The 15,292-nt window shown below is 40.1% G+C and overlaps 2 protein-coding genes across 4 annotated transcripts in view; one reads left to right on the top strand and one right to left on the bottom strand.

The window, feature by feature from the left end:
• TESK2 (testis associated actin remodelling kinase 2) overlaps positions 1–15,292 on the top strand; it is a 130,915-nt gene that overhangs the window by 23,998 nt on the left and 91,625 nt on the right. Inside the window, exons 3-4 of one of the 3 annotated variants that reach the window (XM_075997734.1) lie at positions 804–890; positions 4,764–5,071. In XM_075997734.1, coding sequence (XP_075853849.1) covers positions 4,850–5,071 — 222 coding nt within the window. In that variant the 5' untranslated portion in view covers positions 804–890; positions 4,764–4,849. Of the gene's footprint in view, positions 1–656; positions 891–4,763; positions 5,072–15,292 lie in introns of those variants that run through there. The other 2 variants (XM_075997735.1, XM_075997733.1) reach the window with 2 other exon arrangements.
• Positions 11,515–12,146, bottom strand: LOC105877463 (large ribosomal subunit protein eL18). The gene has a single exon (XM_012776007.3). It carries the CDS (start codon positions 12,118–12,120, stop codon positions 11,554–11,556), a length of 567 nt encoding a protein of 188 aa, XP_012631461.3. The 5' UTR covers positions 12,121–12,146; the 3' UTR covers positions 11,515–11,553.

Here is a 15,292-nt window from a genome sequence, read left to right as displayed (position 1 = left end):
TATTTGCTGGTTTTGAACTCCTGACCTTGAGTGATCTTTTGCCTCGGCCTCCCAGAGTGCTAGGATTACAGGTGTGAGCCACCATGCCCGGCCTAGGCTGGAATTTTTTTTTTTTTTTTTTTGAGACAGAGTCTCGCTTTGTTGTCCAGGCTAGAGTGAGTGCCATGGCGTCAGCCTAGCTCACAGCAACCTCAAACTCCTGGGCTCGAGTGATCCTTCTGCCTCAGCCTCCCGAGTAGCTGGGACTACAGGCATGCGCCACCATGCCCGGCTAATTTTTTATATATATATCAGTTGGCCAATTAATTTCTTTCTATTTATAGTAGAGACGGGGTCTCGCTCTTGCTCAGGCTGGTTTTGAACTCCTGACCTTGAGCAATCCGCCCGCCTCGGCCTCCCAAGAGCTAGGATTACAGGCGTGAGCCACAGCGCCCGGCCTAGGCTGGAATTTTTGAATAAAAGAAAGCAAAATATTATTGGCAGTTCATTGCCTTAACCACTTGGCCACCTCATCATGTCAGTAAAACAAAATATTATTTGAATAGTGGATGTTTCTTTTGTTTGCCTTCCTTTGGCTTCCTTTCTCATTGCCCTCTCCTCTTTTTTTTTTTTTTTTAGAGACAGAGTCTTACTTTGTTGCTTAGGCTGGAGTATAGTGGCATAATCATAGATCACTTTAACCTCAAACTCCTGGGCTCAAATGATCCTCCTGCCTCAGCCTCCTGAGTAGCTAGGACTGTAGGAAACATCTCACCACACCTGGTTAATTAAAAAAAAATTTTTTTTGTTGTTTTGAGAAATAGTGCCTTGCTGTGTTGCCTAGGCTGGTCTTGAACTTCTGGCCTCAAGCAATCCTCCCTCTTCAGCCTCCCAAAGCACTGGGAATACAGGTATGAGCCACCAGGCCTGGCCATATGTAATATATTTAATAATTATAATAAGGAGTTGAATGCTTACTGTTTGTCAGGTACTGTTCATTTAATCAGTAACTTTTTGGTTACTGTAAGGATTAAATGAGTTGATAGATATAAAATATAACATAGGTACTATTTTTATTTCCACTTTATAGATGAGGAACTGTAACAGATGTAGAGAGGTTGAGTAACATGTCCAGGTTCCTATAACATGTCCACCGTTCATCACTATGCTATTTTGTTTCCCTATAATATATAATATTAAATATATTTTGTGTTTTAAAAAACACATTTTTTATGAAAAGTGTACTGTAGGGGTGGTCACGTGATTTTTTTGATAACCTAAAACAATTTTTTTAATTAAATTTTAGCACTACAGCTTGCCTTTTTCTCCCACTCAACATTGGTTTTGAAATACATACACATTTCTAGATATGATTCATTCATTCATGTAGGTGCTTTATATTTCATGGAGAAATATGCTACAATTTATTGCTTATACAGAGGAACTTAAAGTTGCTTCTTTCCCCCGCCCTTAATACACACAATGGTAAAATGAAATGAGTATCTTTGTTCAGGTCTCCTGTGCTTATGTGCAAGAGTTTCTTTAAGCATATAACTTTCTTTTTTTTTTTTTGAGACAGAGTCTTGCTTTGCTGCCCAGGCTAGAGTGAGTGCTGTGGCATCAGCCTAGGTCACAGCAACCTCAAACTCCTGGGCTCAAACAATCCTTCTGCCTCAGCCTCCCAAGTAGCTAGGACTACAGTCATGCGCCACCGTGCCCGGCTAATTTTTTCTGTATATATTAGTTGGCCAATTAATTTCTTTCTATTTATAGTAGAGACGGGGGTCTCACTCTTGCACAGGTTGGTTTTGAACTCTTGACCTCCAGCTATCCGCCCACCTTGGCCTCCCAGAGTGCTAGGATTATAGGCGTGAGCCACCGCGCCTGGCCTCTTTAAGCACATAACTTTAAAAATATTTTTTCCTGCTCTTGAAAAGGGCTGTGAGCCAAAATACATTATTTATTTTTCAAAACAAAAATATCAAAATTGTCAGTCTATTATTATGCTATTGTAAAACTTGTAACAGGACTCTTACCAAACCAGCTCAGTTGCAATTAGCAATTCCTTACCTCCTCCTACCTAGCTGAGAAATACAAAATCAAACCTGTTGAGCTGCAATGAGCAATTCTCTTTTGTGCTTTAGTGCAGAAAACTAGGATCTCCCCACCCCTAGAGAACCCTCAAGGCACTGAAGAGGTTAATAATGTATTCTGATAAAAATGAAATATATCTCAAAAAATGAAAGAGTCAGTAGATGGCAAACCTATCAGATTGTTCACTTAATTTAGTAGGCAACTATATTTTATATATTTAACTATGTTTTATATATTTTACATATGTTTTATATATTGCTTGAATATCTTTTATTTTTCTAAAGTTAAGTTTCTTTTTTCTTCTCTGTCCAAATTATAATCAGCTTAGCATTCCTCTGCATTTAAGTCTCTGTCTTCTTTTCTACCCAAATGACTAGCTTAACTCTTTGTAACTCTCATAGTGGAAAAACACTGAACTAAGTAATAATGAAATGGAAAAAGTTTGAGCTTTGGTGGCGGATGGAGTTTGGTTCCAGTTCTGGTTTTACCAGCTATGTATCCTTAGGCAAATTACTTAACCTCCTGAGCCTACATTTCTTTTTCTGTAAGATGGAAATTACATCTACCTTGGTGGAGTATTTTGAGGTTTAAATGAGAAAATGCTTGTAAAATTCCTGGTGTTTAAAAAAAAAAAAGCTATTAATAGTCCTCTTCTCTGCTGTAGAGGGAGGATCGTCAACTCTTAGTGTACATAGGAATCACCGAGGAGCTTAGTTAAATTTCCAGGCCTCATTCCAAGATATTTTGAGTTAGTAGGTCGATCAAGGGTGAGACCCAGGACTCTGGGTTTTAAACAAGCTCCTCAGGTAATTTGAAGCAGATGATCAACAGACACACTTTAAGAAATGCACTACGTTTGGTTCCTTGGTTCCAAGTCTAGCTTTGCTAGTAAATAGCTTATAGCATTTCCTTATAGTATTTCTACTTTCTGGGCCTTATGTTTCTTCAAATATAAGATGAATGACTGAACTTGATGGTCTCTACCATTTTTGGTCTTATAACCCTAAATTTTTGTTCTTGTGACTGTAAAGGTCTGGTGGTACTGATGCCACTTTTTGGCATATGTTCAGAAGAGGTACTTAATGTTTTATTCTTTGGGAACTCAGATTATTCTTCCTTCTTTGAAGACTGTGGTGAAACTAGCTTAAGCAAAAATAATTTATTTTAAAGATGCAGGAATATTTCATGGAACCTTAAGCCAGGATGTAGTTAGGCCTCACAGCACAATAGGGAAATAAAAAATTTCTTTGTGTCTTTGTCTCTTTCTTTTTTCTTTGCAAATTAGTCTCAGTGTCTCGACTTCTGCCTTCCACCTTGTGTGATGGAAAATGTCAACGGTCAATAGCTCCTGAGTTTACGTAGTCTCTGTTTTAGAAAGCAGCCATATTAAGGCTAGAATATCTTAATTACAATTCCAAATTGCCAGGAAAGGAACTGTGATCGGTCCATATTGAGTATAGTGCTGACTTCTGGCTATGGCTAGAGAGGCAGGGTTATGTTGAAAGGATGGCCCAGGGGGCCCTGCTGCTATTCTTGGAATGGCAGGGCTTGGTTGATGTGGTGGATGTAGGCTGGGTAGATATTTACCACGTTTATGAAAGCATCACTAATTCAAGAGTCATGTTATATTTTGCATAAAACCCTCACAATCAAGTCTCGTGGGAAAAAAAGTAGAAGTAGGGAGAGACAGGCTAAAAGAAAATGTAGGTTTGTGCTTTTATTCTTAGTTATGTACCAGATGGGATAGAGCCTTCTATAGTTACTTCTACTGGACTGTGCCATTTAGATTTTTAGATTGCTTTCGAATATAGTTTTCTTCTTTTAAAATTATATAATATAGGCAGGGCATGGTGGCTCATTCCTATCATCCTAGCACTTTTGAGAGGCTGAGGCCAGGGGATTGTTTGAGGCTGTGAGTTCAGGAGCAACGTGTCTAGACCCCCCGTCTCTATCCAAAATAGAAAAATTAGCTGGGCACATGCCTGTATTCCCAGCTACTCCCGAGGCTGAGGTAGGAGGATCACTTGAGCCTAGGAGTTTGAGGTTGCAGTGAGCTGTGATGACATCATTGCACTCTAGCCTGGGCAACAGAGTGAAACCCTGTCTCAGAAAAAGAAAAACACAAACCTGTAAAATTATATGACACATAATTTTGAAGTCTCCTTATAATCTTTGCTTTGCATATTTGGACTTAATTTTTCAAATAAAGGGAAAATTATATGAGGATATATAGGGCACTGATAGGAACACAGGCTTTTGAATCAGATAGGCTTTGTAATTTAATTTTATCTCTGCCATTTAGTGACTGATTTCTTGATCTCTCTGTGAAATGAACATAATAATCCTTATATCATGGATTATATGAGAATCAAATGACATATGTCAGCTCTTATACTATGTTTCCTGGAAATAGGTGTTCAATCAATGATAGATATTAATTATCATTGTTATTTTGTTACTTAGAATGTAATTGATGATCTTCATTATATTCTACTCATGTTAAACACTGAGTATATCCTGGGCTTTAAATATATCAGTGTTGTTTGAGGATAAAGGCATAAAGTATTTTTTAGATCTGAAAACCCGGAGCTAGGATGTGAAAGGAAGTATTTTTGCATTGAGCATGCATTGCTTTGCATGTATTTATTCATTAATGGTTTCAAGAAATATATTTTTTATTTTTTGTTTAGTGTCAAACCAGAAGAGAAGTAAAATTCAACAAAAATTTATGTGCGGAGTTCCTTCTTAAAAGAAGAAAAAAGTGTTTATTGAGACTATGGATCGGAGCAAACGGAATTCAATTGCAGGATTTCCTCCACGTGTGGAGCGTCTTGAAGAATTTGAAGGAGGTGGTGGAGGGGATGGGAACATGACCCAGGTGGGAAGAGTTTGGCCATCTTCATATCGAGCTCTTATAAGTGCCTTTTCCAGACTGACGCGTTTGGATGATTTCACCTGTGAAAAAATAGGGTCTGGCTTCTTTTCTGAAGTATTCAAGGTGAGTGATGCCTCAGCTTTTCTCATATTGTCTTGCTGATGATCAGATTTACTGCAAAGAGTTGATAGTTGTATTTAGTTAGGACATGGGCTATGCCTAGTCATGGTGCTGTGGATCTTGAACACTGTTCTAAACTCTCTTTTCAAGCTATTTATTAACTTTAAGATATTTTGTTTTAATCCTGAAAATAATACATACTGATCAAAAATTCAAAATAATATAGGAATCTCTTTCATACCACCTCTGCCCCCACCCACATATATGTGTGTGTTTATATGTGTATATATATTCCCCAATGATAATCACTATTAATTTGGGATGTATACTTCTGGATCCTTTCTGTGCTTACACATATATTATGCACACACCTTACATATATATAAAAATTATATATATATACACACCCATATATGTATATGTATACATACTCCCACACATATAGTTTTTTGTTTGCTTATCTTTAATAAAATTGATAGCTGGGCATAGTGGCATGTGCTTGTCATCCCAGCTACTCATGAGGCTTGCTTGAGGCCAGGCGTTTGATAATAGCCTGGGCAACATAGCAAGACCCTGTCTCAAAAAAAAATTGAACCACTAATGATCCCAAGCAATCATATTTCCCAAGTTCATTCACTCTCCCAGAAGATTATTTTGTACCTTTTCTTCTCTCATCAAATCCTAGTATTTCCTCTCTAGTCCTCATTGTCAGTAATTAGTGAATTGCTTCCTAATTCACTGAGAAAATTGAAGCAAGCAGAAGAGAACTTCTATAGACTCCCATCACTGCAACATAGGTTATTAAGTATGAAATGTCCAATTTCCTTAAGTGCTAAGTTTGACAGTTGATATCTGTGATGTTTCACTTTGACATTTCTTGTCTTATTTTTATTGTGAAGGTACATCTTTCAAACATGTGTCTTTCAAACACATTTTGGCTTGTGATTATCTTTCAAATTTTTTTTTTTTTTTTTTTGAGACAGTCTCGCTTTGTTGCCCAGGCTAGAGTGAGTGCCGTGGCGTCAGCCTAGCTCACAGCAACCTCAAACTCCTGGGCTCGAGTGATCCTTCTGCCTCAGCCTCCCGGGTAGCTGGGACTACAGGCATGCGCCACCATGCCCGGCTAATTTTATATATATATATCAGTTGGCCAATTAATTTCTTTCTATTTATAGTAGAGACGGGGTCTCGCTCTTGCTCAGGCTGGTTTCGAACTCCTGACCTTGAGCAATCCGCCCGCCTCGGCCTCCCAAGAGCTAGGATTACAGGCGTGAGCCACAGCGCCCGGCCTATCTTTCAAATTTTTTAAGAGCAATTTTGTGAAACCATGGATAAGTAAGAAATTCACGTTATTTTCTAATATGAGTTCTGTCATAGAATCAATGCAGCACAGATAGTTCAAAATATCAACAAAGCGGTTGGGAAAGATGTGGCTAATGAACGCATACTACGTTGATGGTTTGAGAAATTTTGGTCTGGAGAGTTTTTTGTTTTTTGTTTTTTTTTGAGACAGAGTCTCGCTTTGTTGCCCAGGCTAGAGTGAGTGCCATGGCGTCAGCCTAGCTCACAGCAACCTCAAACTCCTGGGCTCAAGCAATCCTTCTGCCTTAGCCTCCCAAGTAGCTGGGACTATAGGCATGTGCCACCATGCCTGGCTAATTTTTTCTATATATATTAGTTGGCCATTAATTTCTTTCTATTTATAGTAGAGACGGGGTCTTGCTCTTGCTCAGGCTAGTTTTGAACAACTGACCTTGAGCTATCCGCACGCCTCGGCCTCCCAGAGTGCTAGGATTACAGGCATGAGCCACTGCGCTCGGCCTTTTCCCTTTTTTCGTATTGGATAATGAGGTTGCCTTGGAAATGGAGACCATCTGTGGCAAAGCAACAAGCTAAAGCCTACGTCTCCAAGGCTATATGGAACATACCTCCTGGCCTTGTACTGCCTCCTCTAGACTTTTAAGTGAGAAAAAATATTGTTTAAGACTTTTAAAAATTTGATCTCTATTGTTTGCAGCTAAGCCTAATAATTATAATATAGTGATTACCAAACATGTCTATATCTTTTTTATCTTCTTTGCTTTTTTATCTTCTTTCTTTAATGTGATTTATTTGTATCTTATTTCTATTTTTTAAATCACACTTAACACAATTTATGTTATGTTTCCTTTCAAAAGATTTCCCTTTTTAATTTTAGATTAGCTGTTGTTATTGATAAAGGGAAGGCATAAGAAATGAAGGATTCTATGGGGTGGGGATATATTAAAGCTGTGAAGTCTCTTTGGTCCTGCCCCTGTATCTTCCCTATACCAGGGAAGTTTGACTGTGTTTGTTTGCCAAACCTGCTTATAACTCCACCCTGGGAAGAACCTGACCGTCAAATAATTACCTTTTGATTCTACTGATTATCTTCTGTTTATGTGCTTGTGTGTGTTTTATGGTTCAATGTTTGATGATTCTGTCTTCATTACTTTCTTTTGCTCACTTTCTTGGGCCTTTTTGTTTGTTCTCTAGCTTCTGGAATTTTATACTTATTTCAGTTTTTTCTAGTATTTCATATTTTCTAATATATATACATTTAAACTTTAATGTTTCCTCTTGAGTTGGCCATATCACAGGTTTATGTTTTCTCATTTCTATATATAATTTGGTTTGATTTCTTTTATAATTGAAGAATTATATAAGTTTTAAGATTTTGGCCAGGTGCAGTGGCTTGCACCTATAATCCTAGCACTCTGAGAGGCTGAGGTGGGAGGATGGCTTGAGCTTAGGAGTTTGAGACCAGTCTGAGCAAGAGCAAGACACCATCTTTACTAAAAATAGAAAATTAGGCCGGGCGCGGTGGCTCACGCCTGTAATCCTAGCACTCTGGGAGGCCGAGGCGGGCGGATTGCTCGAGGTCAGGAGTTCAAAACCAGCCTGAGCAAGACCCCGTCTCTACCAAAATATAGAAAGAAATTAATTGACTAACTAAAAATATATATACAAAAAAAAAAAAATTAGCCGGGCATGGTGGCGAATGCCTGTAGTCCCAGCTACTAGGGAGGCTGAGGCAGTAGGATCGCTGAGGCCAGGAGATTGAGGTTGCTGTGAGCCAGGCTGACGCCACGGCACTCACTCTAGCCTGGGCAAGAAAGTGAGACTCTGTCTCAAAAAAAAAAAAAAAAAAAGAAAATTAGCCAGGCATCATGGCACATGCCTGTAGTCCCAGCTACTTGAGAGGCTGAGGCAGGAGGATTGCTTGAGTCCAGGTTGCAGTGAGCTACGATAATGCCACTGCACTCTACCCAGGTGACAGCATGAGACTCTGTCTAAAAAAAAAAAATTCTATATTGTGAAATTTTTGCAAATTTTTTGGTATTTAATTTCTAATTTTAGTGCATCATGATCAGAGAAAATGGCCTATGTTATGTCTGATTTTAGGAGTATATTTCAATTTTGTTTTGGCCTAATACATGGTCGGATTTTTTTGATACCCCACATGTATATGAAATAAATATGAATTTTGTTTTTGTTTGTATAAAGTTCAATATATCTCTCTCTTAGATGCTTTTTTTACTGTGTTGTTCAATTATTCTATGGCCTTATTTTGGTCTAATTGATCTATGTCTTAGAAAAAGTCTTAGGGGTTTCTCGTTGTGTTTCTATTAGTTGTTTCTAGGCCATCTTTTTTTTTTTTTTTTTTTTTGAGACAGAGTCTCGCTTTGTTGCCCAGGCTAGAGTGGCGTCAGCCTCGCTCACAGCAACCTCAAACTCCTGGGCTCAAGCAATCCTGCCTCAGCCTCCCTAGTAGCTGAGACTACAGGCATGCGCCACCATGCCTGGCTAATTTTTTCTATATATACTAGTTGGCCAATTAATTTCTTTCTATTTATAGTAGACACGGGGTCTCGCTCTTGCTCAGGCTGATTTCAAACTCCTGACCTCGAGCAATCCACTCACCTCGGCCTCCCAGAGTGCTAGGATTACAGGCATGAGCCACCTCGCCCGGCCTAGGCTATCTTGTGAGGTATATATTAATAGCAGCTCATGATTATTATTGGATTATATACTATAGATGGATTGTATACTTTATCCATATGAGTTGTCCATTTTTGGTCCATTTTATGCTTTTAGTTTTTTTCTTATTTTGCCACTAACATTACATATTTTCTTCCTCATTGTAAGCATTTGCCTATATATATATTGTTATATTTGTTAGTTTTTTTCCTGGTATATCTTTTTTCATCTCTATTTTTATTCCATCTGTAATAGTATGTTTTATGGAAACAGTTTTATATTTAGATTTTTTTTTAATCCAAAATTACATTTGCTCTTGTAAACTGGGTGCAGTAGTGTGTGCCTGTAATCCCAAATACTCAGGAGGCTGAGGCTAGAAGATTGCTTGAGTCCAGGAGTTCAAGACCAGCCTAGACGGGCGTGGTGGCTCATGCCTGTAATCCTAGCACTCTGGGAGGCCGACACAGGTGGATTGCTCAAGGTCAGGAGTTTGAAACCAGCCTGAACAAGAGCGAGACCCCATCTCTACTAAAAATAGAAAGAAACTAATTGACCGACTAAAAAAAATATATTGAAAAAAAATTAGCTGGGCATGGTGGCGCATGCCTGTAGTCCCAGCTACTCGGGAGGCTGAAGCAGGAGGATCACTTGAGCCCAGGAGTTGGAGGTTGCTGTGAGCTAGGCTGATGCCATGACACTTTAGCCTGGGCAACAGAGTGAGACTCTGTCTAAAGAAAAAAAAAAAAAAAAAGAGCAGCCTGGGCAACATAGACCCGATCTCAAAATGAATGAATGAACAAACAAATAAATAAATTTGCCCTTATAAAAAGAGACAGAGATTGTAATCTGTTTATATTTGTTGTGATTGCTTCTATCTTTATACTGAATAAACTCTTTTTATTTTTTTATTTTTTTAAAAAATTTCAGCACATTATGGCAGTACAAATGTTTAAGTTACATATATTGCCTTTGCCCCACCTGAGTCAGAGCTTCAAGTGTCCATCCCCCAGACATTGTGCACTGCACCCTTTAGGTGTGAATAGATCCTTTCCCTCCTCCCTCGTCCCATCTGCACAACACCCGATGAATGTTATTACTATCTGTGCATTTAAGTGTTGATCAGTTAAAACCAATTTGATGGTGAGTACATGTAGTGCTTATTTTTCCATTCTTGTGATCCTTTACTTAGTAGGATGGGTTCCAGCTCTATCTAGGATAATACAAGAGGTGCTATATCACCATTTTTTTTGTGGCTGAGTAGAACTCCATGGTATACATATACTGCATTATTAATCCACTCATATATTGATAGGCACTTGGGTTGTTTCCACAATATTTGCAATTGTGAATTGTGCTGCTATAAACATTCGAATGCAGATATCTTTTTTTTTTTTTTTTTTTTTTTGAGATAGAGTCTCACTTCTGTTGTCCTGGCTGGAGTGCTGTGGCATTAGCATAGCTCACAGCAACCTCACACTCTTGGGATCAAGTGATCCTCCTGCCTCAGCCTTCCAAGTAGCTGGGACTACAAGCATGCACCACCATGCCTAGCTAATTTATATATATATATATATATATATATGTATATATATATATATATATATATATATTTTTAGTTAGCCAATTAATTTTTCTATTTATAGTAGAGATGGGGTCTCACTCTTGCTCAGGCTGGTCTTGAACTCCTGACCTTGAGCTATCCACCTGTCTCGGCCTCCCAGAGTGCTAGGATTATAGGCGTGAGCCACTGCACCCAGCCCAGTCTTTTTCATAGAATGTCTTTTGTTCTTTTGGGTAGAGTTGCCCAGTAATGGGATCGCTGGATCAAATGATAGTTCTACTTGTAGTTCTTTGATGTATCTCCATATTACTTTCCACTGAGGTTGTACTAGTTTGCAGTCCGTGGATAAACTACTAAATGGTAATTTAATAAGTGTACAATTTAGGACAACAGTTCTTATCCTCAGGGCTTTGAACATACTCTTTTTTTATTTTTTAAAAGACAGGGTCTCGCTGTGTTGCCATGCTGGATTTGAGCTCTTGGGCTCCAGTTATTCTCTGGCCTCAGCCTCTGAATAGCTGGGAGTATAGGCATGCACCACCACGCTTAGTGACCTTCCTTTTTTTTTTTTTTTTTGAGACAGAGTCTCGCTTGTTGACCAGGCTAGAGTGAGTGCCGTGGCGTCAGCCTAGCTCACAGCAACCTCAAACTCCTGGGCTCAAGCAATCCTTCTGCCTCAGCCTCCCGAGTAGCTGGGACTACAGGCATGCGCCACCATGTCCGGCTAATTTTCTATATATATTAGTTGGCCAAATAATTTCTTTCTATTTATGGTAGAGACGGGGTCTTGCTCTTGCTCAGGCTGGTTTGGAACTCCTGACCTCGAGCAATCCACCCGCCTCAGCCTCCCAGAGTGCTAGGATTACAGGCGTGAGCCACCGCGCCCGGCTCCAAAATCTTTTTAATAGGAGAGTGGGGTCCAGGGTTAGTTTTTGTAGCCTCGGCTGACCCGTCGGCCTCTGGCACGCTGCAACTTCCGGCCCTTGGAGCGGACATAGGGTTTGGTGTGGCTGTGCGGGGTTCCTGGGGCCTTGCCAAAATGCCGGTACACCTCCCGGCCCTTTCGAGGACCAGAAAGCAGGATGGTGCCACCGCCCTTGGGGGAGTCCAGGGCCAGCTGGTCGAAGGTGAGGACCTTGCCCCCGGCCTTGAGGATGCGGCTGCAGGCTCGGCTGCTCACACACAGTGCACACACCTTCAGTTTGGGGACCTCCTGAACCCGCACATCATTGGTTATGGTCCCCACTACCACAGCGGTCTTGTTTTCCCGGCCAGGAAGCTTCATCTTCCGGATCATGCGGGAAAGGGACAGAGGTGGCCGATTGGTGCGACTCATAAACAACCTCTTCAGCACAACCTGGTTGAAGGTGGAGTTGGTTCGTCTGGCCAGAAACCTGTACAGCTTGACCAAAAGCCTTAGGTAAATGTCCTGGCTCTTGGGCTCCTTGCCACGAACCTTTCGGTCCTTGTTGTGGCGGATATCGACTCCCATGATGGCGCCTCCTGCTTCGCCAGGTTCAGAAAACCTTCCTTTTTTTCTTTTACTGACCTCTGTTGGTGCTAATAAATTAAATCTTAGTCTAGTTGTTACTCTATTTCAGTTAGTCTTTTCTTTCTTTCTTTCTGGTATACTTTCAGTTTAAGAACTCTTGTCTGTCTTCAATTTTAGAAAATTCTTGAGCATTATCCTTTCAAATTCTATTTTTCTCTGGTCTCTTCAAGTCCCATTATATGAATATTGCATTGTCTCATACTATCTTTCTTTCTTTCTTTTTTTTTTTTTTTGATACAGACTCTTGCTCTGTTGTTTGGGCTAGAGTGCCATGGCATCAGCCTAGCTCACAGCAACCTCAAACTGCTGGGGTTAAGCAATCCTTCTGCCTTAACCTCCCGAGTAGCTGGGACTACAGGCATGCGCCACCCTGCCCGGCTAATTTTTGTTTATATATGTATTTTTTAGTTGTCTAGCTAATTTCTTTCTATTTTTAGTAGAGACGGGTCTTGCTCTTGCTCAGGCTGGTCTCAAACTTCTGACCTCGAGGGATCCTCCCACCTGGGCCTCCCAGAGTGCTAGGATTATAGGCATAAGCCACCACATCCACCCAGATGGTCTCATGCTATCTTTCATGTCTCTTTTTTTTTTTTTTTTTTTTTGCAATCACACAAGAGGAGGTTTATTTTCTGGCTAGCCAGGGTCCAAGCCCCAGAGCACCAACGCGGCGGCCACTCTCGCAGGCAAGGACTCATGTCTCTTAATTTCTCTTTCATATTTTTTATTTCGCCTTTGTGAGGAGGGGGTGATTCTCAGCTCACTTCTCTAATTACCTAATTCTCTTTTCATTTGCATCTACTTTGTTGTTTATATCCATTGTGTTTTTAAAAAAATTTCAGGGCAACTTCTGGGGCCCCCCTCTCTTGGGGCTCCAGAACCTCATCCACAAAAAAAAAAAAAAAAAAAATTCAATTGCTTTATTTTTCTTTTGTAAACTATTTGTTTTCTTAATTATATCTTTTTTTTTTTTTTTTTTTTTTGAGACAGAGTCTCACTCTGTTGCATGGACTACAGTGCCGTGGCATCAGCCTAGCTCACAGCAACCTCAAACTGCTGGGCTTAAGCAATCCTTCTGCCTTAGGCTCCCAAGTAGCTGGAACTACAGGTGTGCACCACCATGTCTGGCTAATTTTTTCTCTATATATTTTTAGTTATCCATATAATTTCTTTTTTTTTTTTTTTTTTTTTTGAGACAGAGTCTCCCTTTGTTGTCCAGGCTAGAGTGAGTGCCGTGGCGTCAGCCTAGCTCACAGCAACCTCAAACTCCTGGGCTCGAGCGATCCTTCTGCCTCAGCCTCCCGAGTAGCTGGGACTACAGGCATGCGCCACCATGCCCGGCTAATTTTTTATATATATATCAATTGGCCAATTAATTTCTTTCTATTTATAGTAGAGACGGGGTCTCGCTCTTGCTCAGGCTGGTTTTGAACTCCTGACCTTGAGCAATCCGCCCGCCTCGGCCTCCCAAGAGCTAGGATTACAGGCGTGAGCCACAGCGCCCGGCCTATCCATATAATTTCTTTCTATTTTTTAGTAGAGACGGGGTCTCGCTCTTGCTCAGGCTGGTCTCGAACTCCTGACCTTGAGCGATCCTCCTGCCTCGGCCCCCCAGAGTGCTAGGATTACAGGCATGAGCCACCACACCTGGCCTAATTTTGTTTAATTTTAATTGAATTTGTTTTAAAAATTACATTTACACAGTACAAACTCAAAAGATATAAAAGGCTAATTAATGAAAAATCATCTACCTTCTTTTGCCCCTCAGGCTTTCCTTTATGGAGGCAACCAATATTAACAGTTCCTTACATACCCTTCTGGAGATATTCTATGCATAAATAAGTACTTTTCTGGTAAAGAGATGAAAGTCCTGATTAGGGCCTTCATTTTTAAAAATTTATTTATTTACTTACTTACCTGCTCCAAGAAAATGTCCACTAAAGTGTTAAGTTCAATGGGGGCAGGGATTTTTATCTCTTTTATCTCTGTGCACTGCTGCATCCCCAATGCCTAGAAATCTACATGGCACAAAATACTCATTTTTTTCTACAAGGTTGTTTTTTTTTTTTTTTTGAGACAGAGTCTCACTTTATTGCCCAGGCTAGAGTGAGTGCCATGGTGTCAGCCTAGCTCACAGCAACCTCAAACTCCTGGGTTCAAGCAATCCTCCTGCCTCAACCTCCGGAGTAGCTGGGACTATAGGCATGCACCACCATGCCCGGCTAATTTTTTCTGTATATGTTAGTTGGCCAATTAATTTCTTTCTATTTTTAGTAGAGACGGTGTCTCGCTCTTGCTCAGGTTGGTCTTGAACTCCTGAGCTCAAACGATCCGCCGCCTAGGCCTCCTAGAGAGCCTGGATTACAGGCGTGAGCCACTGCGCCCAGCCTACAAGGTTGTTTTTTAATCTTACTGCTTGATAAAACTCCCTTATATTTTGGAAAATTAACCATTTATCTGTATTATGAATATAGATATTTTCTAAGCTTTTCAGTTTTTTACAAAACTAGCTTCTAACAATTTTTGCAATATAGAAATAGTTTTTTTTTTGTTTTTTTTTTGAGACAGAGTCTCGCTTGTTGACCAGGCTAGAGTGAGTGCCGTGGCATCAGCCTAGCTCACAGCAACCTCAAACTCCTGGGCTCAAGCAATCCTTCTGCCTCAGCCTCCTGAGTAGCTGGGACTACAGGCATGCGCCACCATGCCCGGCTAATTTTCTATATATATTAGTTGGCCAATTAATTTCTTTCTATTTATTGTAGAGACTGGGTCTTGCTCTTGCTCAGGCTGGTTTCGAACTCCTGACCTCGAGCAATCCGCCCGCCTCAGCCTCCCAGAGTGCTAGGATTACAGGCGTGAGCCACCGCGCCCGGCTTAGAAATAGTTTATTTTGTTTATTGTCTTTATCTTCTCATTTCTGGCTTTTATTTCTTTTATTATTTAGGAAGACATTTACTATTTATATTTAAATATAAATATTTAAATTCATTTTTGGAATGAATTTATTTTTCAGGATGGTTATTTGGTTGTACCACTAATATTTACTATATATTTGACATCTTTCCCACTGATTGAAATGTCTTCTTTTTTGTTGTTGTTTTTGTTTTTGAGATAG

The sequence above is a fragment of the Microcebus murinus genome, chromosome 2 (genome assembly GCF_040939455.1).
Source record: "Microcebus murinus isolate Inina chromosome 2, M.murinus_Inina_mat1.0, whole genome shotgun sequence".
Taxonomy (NCBI): domain Eukaryota; kingdom Metazoa; phylum Chordata; class Mammalia; order Primates; family Cheirogaleidae; genus Microcebus; species Microcebus murinus.
The sequence above is the reverse complement of the archived record's forward strand: the minus strand, read 5'-3'. Positions and strand labels throughout refer to the sequence as shown.

What these genes read in the sequence shown, in the direction of transcription:
- LOC105877463 (XM_012776007.3), bottom strand. Translation starts at nt 12,120, where the DNA reads ATGGGAGTCGATATCCGCCACAACAAGGACCGAAAGGTTCGTGGCAAG.